The following is a 15,119-nucleotide window of genomic DNA, read 5'->3' as shown; positions in this document are numbered from 1 at the left end:
CCATGACCAGATTATTTGACGAATGCAGGTAGTTTAAAGAGACTATGTCACCTGGGGCACATGCGCAGGAGAGTTCGGCTTAGACTAATTTGCATACAACTCTGCGGGGGATTTTTGCTTTTTCTCCATTGCAAAAGCTTTCAGAAATATGGCAATAAACAGCTTCTGTAATTACTAAAGAACGATTACAAATAAAAAAAAATCAGCCAACTTTCCGACGATGAACGCGATTCAAACTAATTAAGGCAGCTTCCTGAACTTGTTCCTGTGACTAAGCCGTTTCGTTTGTGATGACATAAATGATAGTTAGAATGAATAATGTCAGAAGTATTTAGATACTGTAGTTTTTGTGCAAAAAACAAATTAAGTATTTTTTGTTATAAACAAAACTGAATGCAATGATTGCGTTGCATTGTTCTTTGCTCATGAAAGTTTTTACGGGCCCCGCGTGTTTATTATCAAACTAAAGCAAGTACTGTCCGAATAACACTTTTTTTTTGTAAGAACCTTTCTTATAAGAATTGTGAGGCTGAGATTAACTAAAATTTAAGAACATACTAAGAACATTACCTAGGCTGAGAGTCAGTTAAGAACATTTTTATTCCAACCAAATATTCTTAAAATGAACAGTATAAAAACGGATAAAATGATACAGGAAAAATGAAGTCTATTTTGTCCAATTAACTCAAATAATAGGTACCTTGGACACGCCCGCATAGATTTACTAAATTATTGTAAAAGATAACTTAAGAATATCTTAAGAACTTTTCAAGCTCAAATTGCCAACAATAATAAGAACGTTCGGCCTCAGCCTCAACAGTGTAACACACAAAACGACAACGAATATGCCGCGATATTAACCGAGCAGTGAGACCTTTGTACAGTAAAAAAAGCTACAGCCGCCCTATAAATAACAATCAATTATCTATCGTGTTACCGAATTTGATGATGGTCTCGCTTTGTTACAAGTTCCCAAAAACAACTCTGAGAAGTAGAGCATATTACTTCAGAAATGTCAACTCTCGAATCTCGTTATGAATAACCGGCCAAATTATCTCATCAACTCAGTTTATAAAAACCAAATATGCGTATTACTTTTACTTGTGCGTCTTGCATCAAGGTCTATGGCACTCCTGGACCGCAAACAAAAATTAAATTGTAATAAAAAACGACTAATAAATACAAAAGAAAGAAATGAAAATAAAACGAAACAGAAAAAAAGTTACATAAAAAATGAATAAAAATACAAAAAGGCAAAAAATATCAAAATGTTTCTTTAAAAGAAATAGGCCAAAAATATTGCAATACACGCAAAACATGCTATTGCGGTGATGGGCCACCATACTATACTATGTTTTAAAATGAAAGCATTGTTATTTGAATTTACTAAAATTTAACCCCTCTACTGGAACACATGTACACAGTCTTTTTTTGTGTCAGCAATACACAGCTGCCCAGTGGGTGACAAAGCAACAGAAAAAGGATAACCAAGACCAGTGTGCTGACCTTGTATTTTGCTGACAAGTTTGCCATCAAGCGTGAAAACTTGAATTCTGCTGTTAAGAGAGTCGCACACCACCAGGTTTGAAAAACTGTCAACTGCCAGGCCAGCAGGATAATAAAGCTGTCCGTGACCAGACCGGAGTGTGCCGATACTATAAAGAAACACTCCATCCTTGCTGAATACCTTCACATTATCTCTCAAGAAATAGGAGACAACAAATATGTCTTGATGAGAAATAGCGAAGACCGGTTCCGCATGGTCTGGATCACTGATGGTGAGTAACAGCTGTGTACCGTCAGGGGACAGGACCTTGACTGTATTGTCACTATCGTCACACACCACCATGCGTCCATCGCGTGCAATAGTCACGCGGACTGGTTTCTTCAGGTGTTTGTTTTTTGCCTTTGTAACCAATTGTCTTTTATCGTCAAAACGAATAATCTTACTAGTAGCTATGACTATTAGATTACTAGACCTAGTGAATATTACTGAATTGGGTTGAATTATTTCTTTATGACTAACAATGTTAAGATATTTGCCTTCTGAATTAAAAAGCTGCACCCTATTGTTACCATAATCAGCGACTGCAATGTTTCCTGTGTTCTCATCTATTGCAATGTCACAGGGACCATCAAACTGTCCTTCTCCTTCCCCGTGTGACCCAAACGAGAACAAGGGTCTGTAATGATGTGGAGACACATGAAGACTCCATGGACTACCAGTCAGCGGCTGACCGTTAACTTCAATCGCCACGTCATGTGTACCGACACAATCTGGTGTGTAGGTGACCCTGTATTCACCATCTTTACGGTGATTGATAATGTTATTTAGTTTCTCTCCTGATGGTGTCACTACTTTCACAATAATCTGATCATCTTCATCGTAACACTGCATTTGGTTGGAATCTTTCGTTGTTATAAGAAACTCAGCTTCACTTTCGATGTCTGCTTCTTTCAAGCCTTTTCCTTCTGCTACTGACTGCAAATGATCCGTGTTACTAACAACAAGTCGACCAGGAATAGCGCATCTCAGAGTCTCAACAACTTCTTCATTTATTTCGTACCTTGCATGCAGTGTTGCATGAAGTGGCTTGTTCATGTTTAGTTTCTCAACGCTTAGAAGTCCTCTACACCGCTCGACGAGAGTTTGATGCACCTGCAGGATTTCAATGCTTTTGTTTCTTTGTAAGATGGCCTCACAATACTCCACGGATTTTTGTAACTGGTCGATGGAAGCCTGGAAGTGGTCCAACTGTATTGCGTTACCTCTTAAATCTGTTTGCTCAATAACATCTAACTTACTCATGGTGGTTGTTTCATACTCTTTCAAAACTCGCATTAGTTCCTCAAGAGATGTTAATGCTTTGTTTCGAGCTGCGGCAATTTCTTCTCTGCTTTTCCTCATTTTTTCTTTAGACCTTTCCGCTTGTAATTGGAAACCAGCAACTTCTTTCTTCATTTCTTCTGCAATCTCTTCAATGTTAACTTTGCATTCCTTGGCAGCTTGCTCGATATCTACTTTGGTGTGATGACTGTGACGCGTCTTCCCACACTTGTCACAGATGCAGACTTTACATTGCTCACAGAACAAGTTAAGAAGTTCACTCTCGTGATGTTTCTCTCGGCAAACCAAGGAGGTATCAAATGACATCTCAGGGTTGAGGATTTTACCTTAAGTAGATCGAGTATAAAAGGGGTAAGTAAAGTCATGTTAATACTAGGCTCGGGTCCAGTTTTCCTCTATAGAGAAGGAGTCTCGTTTCCAGAGCCTCCAGGCTCTTTGGTCAGCGATTGGTCGCGAGGAGAGACCCTGGGGAACTATAAAAAAGTTTTTTTTACAGGCTGTCCTGTAAATGGCTTGTATTGTTAAACGGCAGAAATCCTGCGGTTATAAAAAACCCAGTTCCCTAGAGTCTCCCCTGGTGACCGACTGCTGGCCAAAGAGCCTCAGAGGACCCTGAATACAAGATTGCTTTAGAAGAGGAATGAGCGCAGGCCTTTTTTCCGAGTAGTGGCTGGTAATCGATCCTATGTTATTGCTGTTAATATTGTTAATACTAAACAGGGTTCTGATGGGATAAAATGAGACTTGGGATCTACTTTTTCGTTGTAAAATAGGATTTAGTGCGCTGGGAATAGGATTTGATAACTAAATTTGGGCACTGGGAACAATCTGGTTCTCTGAGTCCTCAGGCTTTTTGGCCAGCAGGTGGGTGCCAGAAGAGACTCTGGATAATTCGAAAAAATTTAAATTTTTTGGTTGGCTGTTTGTATTGTTTTACCGCAGAAATCGTGCGGTAATAAAATTCCATTACCCAAGAGTCTCCCCTGGCTACAAACCACTGGCCAAAGCGCCTGAGGATTATGACTACGAGATTGCACTGAGAATGGAATGAGCTGCAACCTAGAATTTGAGCAAAAGTTGTGTATTCTTCTTAGAAAAAATACACAAAATAACAAACACGAACCAATAAGAATTGGACGAAAACCAAATGTGAGTTGTTTGGTTGCGTTTTCCCAGTCTCGGTGCCATTTTCTTGTATTTGCTTTGAGGTTTCATGATTATTTTGTTTTTTGGTTTTTTAACTGCAAAACAGCTGGCCGTGACCTCGAATAATCCTTCTGCAATGAGAGAAGAAGTGAAGTAACAATTTCCACGCTTACATCTAATCAAATATCCCTGGCTAAGCTTTAAGGAAAAAGAAAATGGTAGTTTGATAGCTTATGCTGTTTCAATTTGTTGTGGCAAGTCGCACTGACTGCATAAAAAGCTATGTAAACGCAATTAAAGGGCAGAAAATTTATATGTTCTTCTTTACTTTTATCTTCAACTTTGTTAGTTAATGACTGAAATTAAGTTTCTGATTGTGGTAAAATGCATTGAATTTGTCTAAACATTTCTGGTATTAAGTTGGGGTGAAGTTCTTTTAGATATAAGGCATGACATTTGAGAGTATACATGTACAATGCAGGTCTTGGCGAGATGTAGGATGGGTCCCGTAATCGGGGAGCAGAACGCGATATTAGGTATTGATTGAAATGTTCATTGGGGGATAGTAATGGGGTCTGGGCCAAGAAGCCATGCTCTCATTAATTAAGGGAATGCATGGGATTTTGCCCCTAACCCCCCTCCCCCTCCCTGGATATTTTTTTTATTACGCAAGATACTGTATAAAATATTCATCACAGAAAGTTGCGAATCATTTCACATAACCCTATGGTGGGATCAAGATGGGAATCCTCACTGGATAAAAAATTAAGAGTATCCACGAGCCTATTCTGATTCTATAACGCTCGTAAAACAGTTCTCTCAAACATTAAAGCATTCTTTATGCAGATGTTCGGGTAAATTATTAAGGAGGCTAATGTTTGGTTGAGTTGCCCAGTTCTTGTGCTCTTCTAAAAAAGATTCCCAAATTGGAGCAATAATAAGGTGGCCCTCAGCTAGAGCTAATGAAATTCCTTTAAAGGGAGGGGTTCACGGTTCTTTGCATGTCCATGAATCAAAATACTTTTTTGCCTTTGCTCGCTATGACCCAAGCCTGTTTAATTTAATTTGTTGTTTATGAACCATTTGGAAGGGAATAGGTAACTCGGGTGATAATTAATGTTTTATATGATTGCGTTATTTCACATGCAAATAACTGTCAACTTATCAACCTGTGGAATAAATCCTACGGGTCAACGCTAAATTCAATATCGACAATATGAGTACAATCCACTAACATTTTCTGTGAATTTTTGGTCATCGGTCATTTTGCTTAAACTTATGGTAGAATGTGATTATTGAAGTACATGTGAGCGGGATTTTTTAAGGCCATAAAGTTGATAAAAAAGAGAAAAAACCATTTAGATTCTTGCACATGCGCTGAAATGTGAACCCATCCCTTTAAAGAACTGTTTGATAAGGTAGGTATTGCCTTATTTTGCAAGTCACAGAAAACATCTTATACATGCTGATGCATTTGCTGTAACCTTTCTCGCAGTTATGCAAAAAGTTAAATACTATTCTGCTTTACCTTCTGATCGTAATGCAACACAATTTCCTTTTGCGTGTTTCTTGAAAAGGGTACATAAGCAGGAAAGAGCAAGAAGGGACAGGGGGTTGGTGGAGGGGCAGTCAGTTTACTACCACCCTTGCCGTACTTTTTTGTGACAGTTGAAAAGGGAGTGTTCAGTTTTAAATCGAGGATACTCTTCAAAACTTGTAGATTAATGTCATTGTTGCCATTTGTTTTTTTTTTTATAGAATGTACTGATTTCGTTTGTGGATTGTGTGTGGATTATTCAGTTGTGCTTGTCTGAGAAGCTTTAATCATGCACTGATGGGACATTTGTTGATGTAAATTGATTTGTATTTCTAGTTGGACTTTAAATGATTTCCCGAGGAGAAAGAGTATAAATTTACTTATGAGAGTAATTATGCTGGATGCAATCGATTTCCTCTGTCAGTCCACATTATGCTGTGTGGCTCATGGCTTCACGCAATGTAATGATCAGCGACAAAAAGAAAAACCTTTGTGCCCAGCCATGCTGGAAATTGAGAGGATCACAGAAGCACCCCCCCCCCCCCCACCCCTTAAAACATCACCCACAAGACCCTTGAAAGCCTGTGACATGAACTATGGTTTGTGTAAATTACAATATTTATCAATAATTTATTGATATCATAATTAATTTACACAAACCATAGCTCATGTTACAGAATCAAGGGTCTTGGTTAGGGGTGATACATTAAAAGGGTTGGGTGGGGGGGGGGGGGGGTGCTTAGGTTACATGATGTACTGTTTACATGACAATGCAACAACTCACCTTCGGTACTTGTTTCCTTCTTTGAAGACACAGTGGATTCTACCAAGTCATCAATCTTTTTTGTGAGGTTTTTTATGTCGGTGCCGATTTCCTTCAACTCATCTTTTATGTTGTCTTCGTCGTTTTTCCACTGACTGAGAAGCTCCTTGTAATGTTCCTCCACGGCAGGATCCATACATTCTGTTTCAAGATTGTCAACACCTGTTTTATAGGCAACTCCTCCCAGCCGCACCAGAGTGTCCCGGATCTCACTCCAATATCTATTAAATGTTGTATCATCAACAGAAGCGTGCTCAGCGTGAGCATAAACAGTGTTTCTGAAGTACTTCACACGAGCGATGTCTGCTTCAAGACTTATGTCTGCTGAGGGAGGAAGGGCGTCCCAGCCTAATGCGGGAGCAGCTAGACCACAAATGTTCCGCAACAGGACCATCAATAGAGTGGTGTCAAAAACAGCTGATGAAACAGAAGATGGAATGGCAGGAAAGAGCTTGCCCCACTGAGTTGGGTTGATTATCTTCCTTCCTTTCAGCGTCAGCAATGAAGCTTTGTTTGCCGCCAAAACAGCTTGTAGATTTGCTGGTGAGTGGATGCCATTGAATTGGTCTCTGAGTGCCTGGGTACCGATATCCACCAACAGACGACACAACCGAGCATAGTTGGTCGTCTCCTTGGTAGATACTGTTGCAGTTGCCATGGAGATGAACTATTAATCTAACAAAACAAGTTTGGTTGATTACTGGCAGAGTGTATTCAGTGGACACTTTCTACAGCTGATATTGCTGGTGTGAATTTGGTAAGTAAGCCATCTCTGCATGAAACAACCCAATACACCGTATTCACAAATGGCGGATGCGCGGGAAAAAACTGGCACTAGGCATCAAAACGAGGCGTTTTAGGATAAACAAAAAATAATTTGCCTGCGAGTACAAGCAGGCAGAGAGACTATTTAGCTGATAAGCTCTTAGACAGCAAGTTTTTCAGATCGCTGGTTTTATTCCGAACGAGAGAGGTCTAGTGTTTCTTGGTTCGTTTCTTGTAGCAATCCCAAATGCAAAATAGACAATCACGGAAACAAATCGGTTAGAGTTTTTGTTTCCGAAGGATTCAACTTTCGAGCGCAGATGGATAGAGGTCGATAGACATACTACAGAAGTTTGTTTGCCGGTATGTCTTTCGGAATCCGAAGGTAAGATAAGTCTTGAAGGAAACAAAATGAACATACAAAAGGATGCATTTCTAACGAGAGTTGCGTGATCAACTTCGTATCGGATGTTCCGAGAGCAAGAGAGACTACAACCATTTGTCTAAACCGCCATAATACCAAGAAAAAAAAGACGAAGACGACAACGAAAAGACGTGAAGGATGTGGAGAGAAACAGCTGGACGAATAATTTAAAAAGAAGCAACAGGTGAACCAAGACTTGTCTGTTTCGATTCATTTATATTGTAGCTGTACTGTAAACAACAAGCAGAGAATGCAGTCCCCTCAAAATTCATAATTTGTTAAATCAATCAAGTCATCAAAATCCAACTGTTTAATAATGGAACAAGCTCAGAAGGAACATTTCTTGCCTGAATGAGAAATTGTATTCCGTGAAACAGGGACTAGAGAACACAGCATTGTGGCTTTTTAACTGGCATTTCGGTTGAAATCATTAAAGATTTGCATAATTAATTAGGTAATTTGTGAGAATTAGTTTGTCGTATTTCGCTTTACACTGGGTTCCTAAACTTGCCATTCCTTGTAATGCAGTTACAATATGACGCATTTGAGAGTGACATTCCTGAATTTCCTTGCAGGATCGTTTTCTTAAAATTGGTACCTTACTTCCAGTAGTTCCTCTTGACTTTGGTATCTGCCACATTTTCAATGACTTGCATGAATCTTGGCCAATCTTGCGATGCATGATATATTTTTATTTGGGGGGAAAGCGCCTAAAATGTACCGAAATATTTAAGTCTTGGCTCACATATTGCTTCCTTAGTTAAACTTTTCTTTCAGTAGCTTCCCTCCACCTCCCTTTGTTTTTGTTTTTTAGGCATTAGAGCTGTTCACGATGGTAGGAGTTGGTTTTTGTAGCTTTTGTGATCGGAACTTCCGAGTAGTAATCACCACGCAACCCTCTTTGGAACTGCGTCCGTTTGTAGATTCATTTTCTTTCCTTCGAAACCTGTTTTAATTCCTTTTCCAAAACATACAATGAATAAACCTTTGTGGCTCCTGCTAGAATGAAGATCTTTCTAACAACTTTTCATATTTTCTGTAGACATTACACTCGAAGGTTTGAAACAAACAATCTAACTTAGTTTTTTCCCGTAAGTGTCTAGTTTGCATTTGAGATTGCTACAAGAAGCCAACCAATAAATAATAAACACTAGAACTTGAACTCGTTCGGACTAAGTGATCAGAAAAACTCAATTTTTAGAAACTCAGCACTTATCGACCCTCTAGAAGCTTGCATTCGCTCGAAAGTTTTTTTGTTTATCCTAAAATGCCTCGTTTTGATGCGTAGTGCCAGTCTTTTCCGCGCATGTCCGCCATTTGTGAATACGGTGTATATCTTTGGCAAACAAAGGCAATTGATGGGAGTGATTATGTTTTACGTATTCAGTCCCCTCTTTAACATAATTATGTTATCTTAAATCATTCAAGGGATATCAAAGGAACAGTGTGAAATTGTTTATCATGATGAACAAGGTGGCTAAAAAAATTGAGCAATTTTCAGTAAATTAGGTGTATGATTAGATTTTGCACAAGGTGGTTCAATCCTTGGAAACTTTTGAATGAAATACTACAGTGGAGGCCTATACTGCTATTACAATAGGTGTGGATCTTCAACTGTGTTACAGTGAATGGTTCTAATTTTTAAATATGCCTGGGAAATCCTTGAGTATGACTATGGATTCAAGAAAGCTTCTGAGCAGTGCTGTCCTGTAATGCAGTGCTGTTTTAATCATGGTGTTTAAGGTGGTTCAAACTAATGGTGTTGGGGGGGGGGGGGGGGGGGTTCCACTTCTATAAAAAAAATAGATGAAGATCTTCAACTGTGTTGCACTGAAAGGTTCTAGCTTTTCATTGTGCAGAGTGTGTGGAGGAAATCCTTCAGAATGACAATTCAAGTGAGATTAGCTTCTGAGCAGTGGTTTCTTGTGATTCTGTTCGTAACGAAGTTCAAGTTGGTACAAACCTTTCAATTTGTGGAGGGCCAGTCATTTTACTATTCAAGAACCATTTAAGTGTGACCATTCAAGAAAAAAATATACTGATCAGTGGTTTGTGATGTTGTTTATCATGATACAAAAGGGAGTTCAGAGTTTCAATTCAGTGCATCAAATTCCACAGCGTGGCGGTCGCGGAGCCGCGAAATTCGGGTATGTCCGCGGAATCCCGCGAAATTCACAAAAAAACGGGTAATACCGCGAAATTCGTTAAAAATCCTACCAAATACATGTCGTTACAACATATTTGAAACTTATCTTGGCTACTGGGGCTGTTTGCTCTCCATAAATGCAAATTTATCTTGAAATTTTGTCACTGCCACGAGTAATTACATAACGTATTATAACTACCAGGTGTTCTTGAATTAATGTTGCGAAAAACTGGGCACAAGAAATGAGAAGACTTTTCGGTGACACTATACGGAGTGAGAAAGGAAACTGCTGTCTGTAGTAATGCAGGCACATGTTTAGTCGTACGTGCAGGACACGATCGAAGACACAACAATGTTTTGACTTCACAAATGGATTTGAACCTTGGATCACGAACAATCTTGCCTTGTAAACTGCAAAGCAACACAAGAGACCAAGGACAGAAAAGAAATTTATTGCATTGCTGTGTTCGGCTCTAAATTGCAGCTGAAAAAGGAGGTTAACCGGCTGGGCAAACTGTGTTGGATGAACATTTGTGTTTTCTTTCTTGCCCTGAATTTGACATCCTTCCAATATATCTTTTCCTTTTTCTGGAATCTTTCTTCTTAGCTTTCTTTTTGTTTTTCCGCGAAATTTGCCCCGAAAATTCCCGCGAAATCGGCCATTTTCTCCGTGAATTTATCTCCAAAAATCCCGCGAAATTTGAATTTTTTTCCCGCGAATTATCAGAAGCCCTGAATGAATGTTACAAATTAATACTTAAGTTTTCATTGCGTCTGTATTTCTTTGTCAATGGATATTTTTTAAATAAAATTTTTAGACAAGCTTACACAGGATGATTCTTCCTAGCTTTTACTTCCACTTAAACTGCCTAATATTACCTAATTCATAGTGGATGTTGGGAAACATGAATTCATATAATTAATTGCCTTTACCTTTGAGTTTTATTGGGATCTTTAACGTCCACAAATTGAAGTTATCCTGAACTCTTAGTAAAGCTGCAGATGTCTGTTGGAAAAGAGACATCATTAATTAAGGCTTCTAGTTGATTTGGTTGATTGATGCTCTTTAATTTAAATTATCAGTGTCTCATATTAACAAACGCAAGAGCTATTATAATAATCTTGATAATAACATCCTTATCAGATTTAGCCAGTTTTGATTCATATAGGCAAAAAATAAATAAATAAAATAATAATAATAATAATAATAATAATAATAATAATAATAATAATAATAATAATAATAATAATAATAATAATAATAACTGCTGAAATATCCTTTTAAGGATATTATTTTGACATTAAAATATCAAATGGTAATTAAATAGGGGCTTAAATGTATTAATGAAGCTCATTGAGCTTGAGTCTGGAGGAATAGTTCAAGTTTCATCTAAAAGTCTTCTAAACCCGAGTGAAAGTTGGTGTAGATGTTCCAGTAGCGAGATCAGTTGTTTTCAATTGTTGCAACGATGTGATTATTTGACACCAAGACAAGCGAAGACTTTAAAATTGAGTCATTTCCTTCTGTTGTTGTCTTTTCCTAACCGCTGAAACCCACCCATGAAGCGCGTACATGCATCTGATCAATACATTTCTGGACACATTAACTGCCATCTCGGATCAACCCCATAGACAAACATACATGTACATTACCAGCAATCACATTCAAAGACTGAATCATTCTGAATTTAGATGTTTATTATGATGAGGAGTTTAACACGTATTTCACATGAAGGTCTCTAGACACCAAACAGATCCTAATTTGTGTGAAATTATGCAAATGAGCTGCAGTTTCTGACAATTCTTCGCTGAAATGCGTTTCTTAATTATAAACAATAATTTAGTTCTGTTTTTGGCTGCTAGAACTTCAGTAATTGGTGAAAACTACATGGGCACGCTTGTGTTACTGAAGGTATAAGAAATGCATGTTCAAGATCGGTATCAAGATGAAACAAACCTGAAATGTGGCAATACTGAGCACAGATCACAGAGACGCCCCACAAGCTGAAGTCAGTCGACCGTGGATCGAAGTGGAAACCTTGAAAGTGTGTTAAGTCAATTAAAGGGCCATACCTTAGTCAAGCCACTTCTGTCCACGTAACGAGAAGTAACTAGTGCAACTGAAACCTGTTTTCTGTACAGTTAAGGAAAATGTTTTGGTCGCTGTTTAAACCACAGATTATTTGGAATTGCTGATCTTTCCAAATAGAGAATTGCGAACACTGAAATGAAAATCAACCCCTGAGGTGATCTGCTATGTCACAAGATTTCTAAGAAAGATGGAAAACTTGAAACAATCTGTTGCTTGCATCATAATAGCAGTTACATGACAAACAGTCTGAGATATACATTGTGGGGGGTGGGGGCTGGGGGGTTGATAGGGAAGGGAGGGCAGAAAAGAAAAGTGAAAGTAATGTTAACAAGACACCTAAAGATGATTCCATGGGATGCTTTAGGTTTTTTGAGCATATAGCAATGGAGTGAATTGTGAAGTGAGAGAGAAAGGCCAGGATTAGTGAGTTACAATAGCCAGAGAAATCATTCTTGAGTCTCAAAGAAACTCTTACTGGGTTCAGGACCACTGAGAATGCGTAATGCTTTTCATTGTTGATATAACAGCGCTGTGTTAACGCAGTTTTTTCTTTACACTAGGTTCTAATTCAGCATGGCATGTTTTCCTCTTTCTTGCAATTGCTATTTTTTGTTTGGAATATTTCTGGTGTTTAACAATCTTTTGTTTCTCTGTTCTAATTAACTGGCATGAGCATAATACAAACTGAATGACATGGTCTGTTTCATCACAAATCACCTTATTTGTTATTGTTTGAACTAAACATTGTGCATTATCAATTTAATGGATCTCTAGTGTCTCATGTTCACTCAAGGAGAAGACAAAAAACTTGTACTTTTCTTGAATTTGTGAAAAACGATCTAAGCAACAGTTTGAAAAGTGAAGCAAGAATCCTGTACTTATACTAATATTTTGCACAACTGAGCTCCTCAGGGTGCACATACTATATAACGAACTGCGCACAAGGGTTCCTGTAGTAGTTGAGACACCCACTGAGTATCAGCTTTTATAGCCACTGTAAGGCTTCCACATCTAACCAAACCTTGAAGTGTGTAATTTTGACCCAATACATCCATAGTAAGTGGAAACATTAATCGATCAATACAATTTGATGACAGTTCTAAAGATAAAAATGTATCGCCACAATGCCTTGGACACAAATCGCAGTAAAGTGCAACACACTACTAGGCAATATAGCCTCAGAGACATAATTGTCAAAATTTCTGTGAGTCACGTTCACGGAAGTCATGTAAAGAACAAAATGTACTTGTCTCCTTTACAATTGTATTGTCACACGATGTAAAAATCGATTGGTCAGTCTGTTGGATAAGAAAAAGTGATTAAATTAACTCCTGTGCCATCACACCAACTGTATTCAAAGTGAATATGTCACTAAAGACAGCATGATCAGACACTGGTTCTCGGATGGCTGCCATATCGATTTCTGAAGCATAAAAATTTTCTAACTGAAGACATGCCTCATGTAAGACTTCAAAAAATTCATTTCGTTCAATATGGCTTATAAAATCTTTAGAGATTGCATAGTTAAGTTTAAGAAAACAGTCTACTGCACATGAAAACTTTTCTGAGTGAGTTATACAATAATTCATGAAATGTTGTCTTCGGTCGTTTGTCCCCGTTGCTGGCTGTTCGATGATCGCGGTGACATTATCTGTTTCTTTGGTACGAACTTGTATATTCCCATTGATAACGTGTGCTTCAATGTTTATTCGAGATAGCGAAAGGATTAAAGCTTCCATGAGAAGCATGAGGGATTCAACAGACATCGACCCGAATAAACCTTGTCGCTAACACTAGGTTTATTTACATGTGCGTTTTGGTAAACAGGTAAGCTCAATGTCAGCAAGAATACACAAAACGTTAAACATACACGTAGCATGATTGTCGGCTCGTGGATTGAACTGTGAGAGTTTCGAATAGAGTAAAACTCCCGAGGCGTCACTATCTTCAATTACAAAACAACAAATTTGAACTTGGCTCGATCCGTATCACAACACGGAACGTATGATCCGCAAACTCTATGCAATTTTCACAGTTCAATTCAATTCACAAAGTCGAGACACCTTCAAAAATATCTTACCTTCGGTTTATTTCCTGAACGATAATCCTTACCAGAAAAAACTCTCTCGAAATATCTACCTCGGTTTCCCTCCTGTAGGCTAATCCCCGGGGTTAATCCTTGCAGCTCTCGAAAAAACAGCAGATGTCTTTTTTTAACTCTTGTCAAAATCGTGTCATCTTGCAAGTGCTTCCAAGTTTGCCCAATTGAAATAGTTTCAGCTGTCACGTGGATTTCGTTGTCAATCAAATTTGCCGTTTTGCGTCGACAAAGAAAAAAGGAAAATCCGGCGAAACCGTACCGCGCCGTGGCCTGTGTAAAGAAAAAGACAAAAGGAGGCTCTACTCGCAGGGTGCGTGGCCTGCCACAGGGGTTTACGTTCAGTTCTTACCATGGTCAGATCGTTCCACAGTAAAGTCAGATCGTTCCACAATATATTCAGTTCGCTCCACTTAGGAGGAGTCAAGAAAACATACTTACTTGATGAAAATGTAGAGAAAAATGTCCTGCTCGATGTTTACTTGACGGAACGAGTTAATATACTGAAAGGCGTCACCATCTTTACTGAGTGTATTCGAACTAAACGTCGCCGTTTGTAGGTACTCTGGCCAATATATTTTCTATACTTTTACAAACATTCGCGAATATTTCTGCAAATTCTCCGGTTATGCTCCTTGTTCTCTTTTTATCGACAAAGATTAAAGCCACACAGACAACAATTATCTGAAACAGTGTTAACTGCGCTCGGATCGCTCATGTTCGATTTAAAAAAAAAAACCTTAGGCGCCCACCCAGGAGAAATGCCCACGTCCGATAAAGCTGGAGCGAACCGGTATTTCTGGTGACACACGAACGAAAATGGCCTAGTTGCATGGACTCAAAAATTATCCTTCTCTGGAGTTTACAAATTTACCTTTGATTAGTCCACAGTCTGATTTTCTCGGTTGATGCTTTTTCAGGTTGGTTTACAAACATGCTAAATTTCGAGATTTCTTCGGTTTCATGGGTCTCTTTTCAGTGGTACTTCTCGATGAGGTAAACTCTCCTGCACGAGGCGGACAAGTAATGGCGAACAGGCGATCAACAGTTCGCCCGTGAACATCCTCGAATAAGAAGTCACGAAAAGTAACACGAAAAAGGCTGGACTCTGATCAACCTAGTTCCCAGCGTCTCTCTTCTTCCCGCCCCCCTGGAGCGAGAGAGGAGGGCGGGAAGAAGTGAGACGCTGGGAACTAGGTTGGACTCTGATTGGAGACAAAAAAAAATTTGTACCCAATCG

At 38.7% G+C, this 15,119-nt stretch overlaps 3 protein-coding genes across 7 annotated transcripts in view; 1 reads left to right on the top strand and 2 right to left on the bottom strand.

Moving 5' to 3' along the window:
• Nucleotides 1-15,119, top strand: part of LOC146454531 (uncharacterized) — a 70,574-nt gene that overhangs the window by 30,590 nt on the left and 24,865 nt on the right. The gene's annotated exons all lie outside the window — the stretch shown is intronic.
• LOC146454528 (uncharacterized) overlaps nt 582-15,119 on the bottom strand; it is a 92,301-nt gene continuing 77,763 nt past the window's right edge. The window contains exon 6 of the mRNA XM_085095406.1: nt 582-1,364. The gene's annotated coding sequence lies outside the window, so the exon portion shown is untranslated. The remainder of the gene's footprint in view (nt 1,365-15,119) is intronic.
• LOC146454533 (uncharacterized) overlaps nt 582-15,119 on the bottom strand; it is a 34,694-nt gene continuing 20,156 nt past the window's right edge. Inside the window, exons 1-4 of one of the 5 annotated variants that reach the window (XM_085095413.1) lie at nt 13,862-14,881; nt 10,623-10,695; nt 6,316-7,029; nt 582-3,174 (exon numbers count right to left, since the gene is read on the bottom strand). In XM_085095413.1, coding sequence (XP_084951539.1) covers nt 1,403-3,174; nt 6,316-7,012 — 2,469 coding nt within the window. In that variant the 5' untranslated portion in view covers nt 7,013-7,029; nt 10,623-10,695; nt 13,862-14,881 and the 3' untranslated portion in view covers nt 582-1,402. Of the gene's footprint in view, nt 3,175-6,315; nt 7,030-10,622; nt 10,696-11,646; nt 11,734-13,861; nt 14,882-15,119 lie in introns of those variants that run through there. The other 4 variants (XM_085095412.1, XM_085095411.1, XM_085095416.1 and 1 more) reach the window with 4 other exon arrangements.

Source organism: Pavona decussata, unplaced genomic scaffold (genome assembly GCF_977016875.1).
Source record: "Pavona decussata unplaced genomic scaffold, jaPavDecu1.1 SCAFFOLD_300, whole genome shotgun sequence".
Lineage (NCBI taxonomy): Eukaryota > Metazoa > Cnidaria > Anthozoa > Scleractinia > Agariciidae > Pavona > Pavona decussata.
This window is presented reverse-complemented; position numbering and strand designations above follow the sequence as displayed.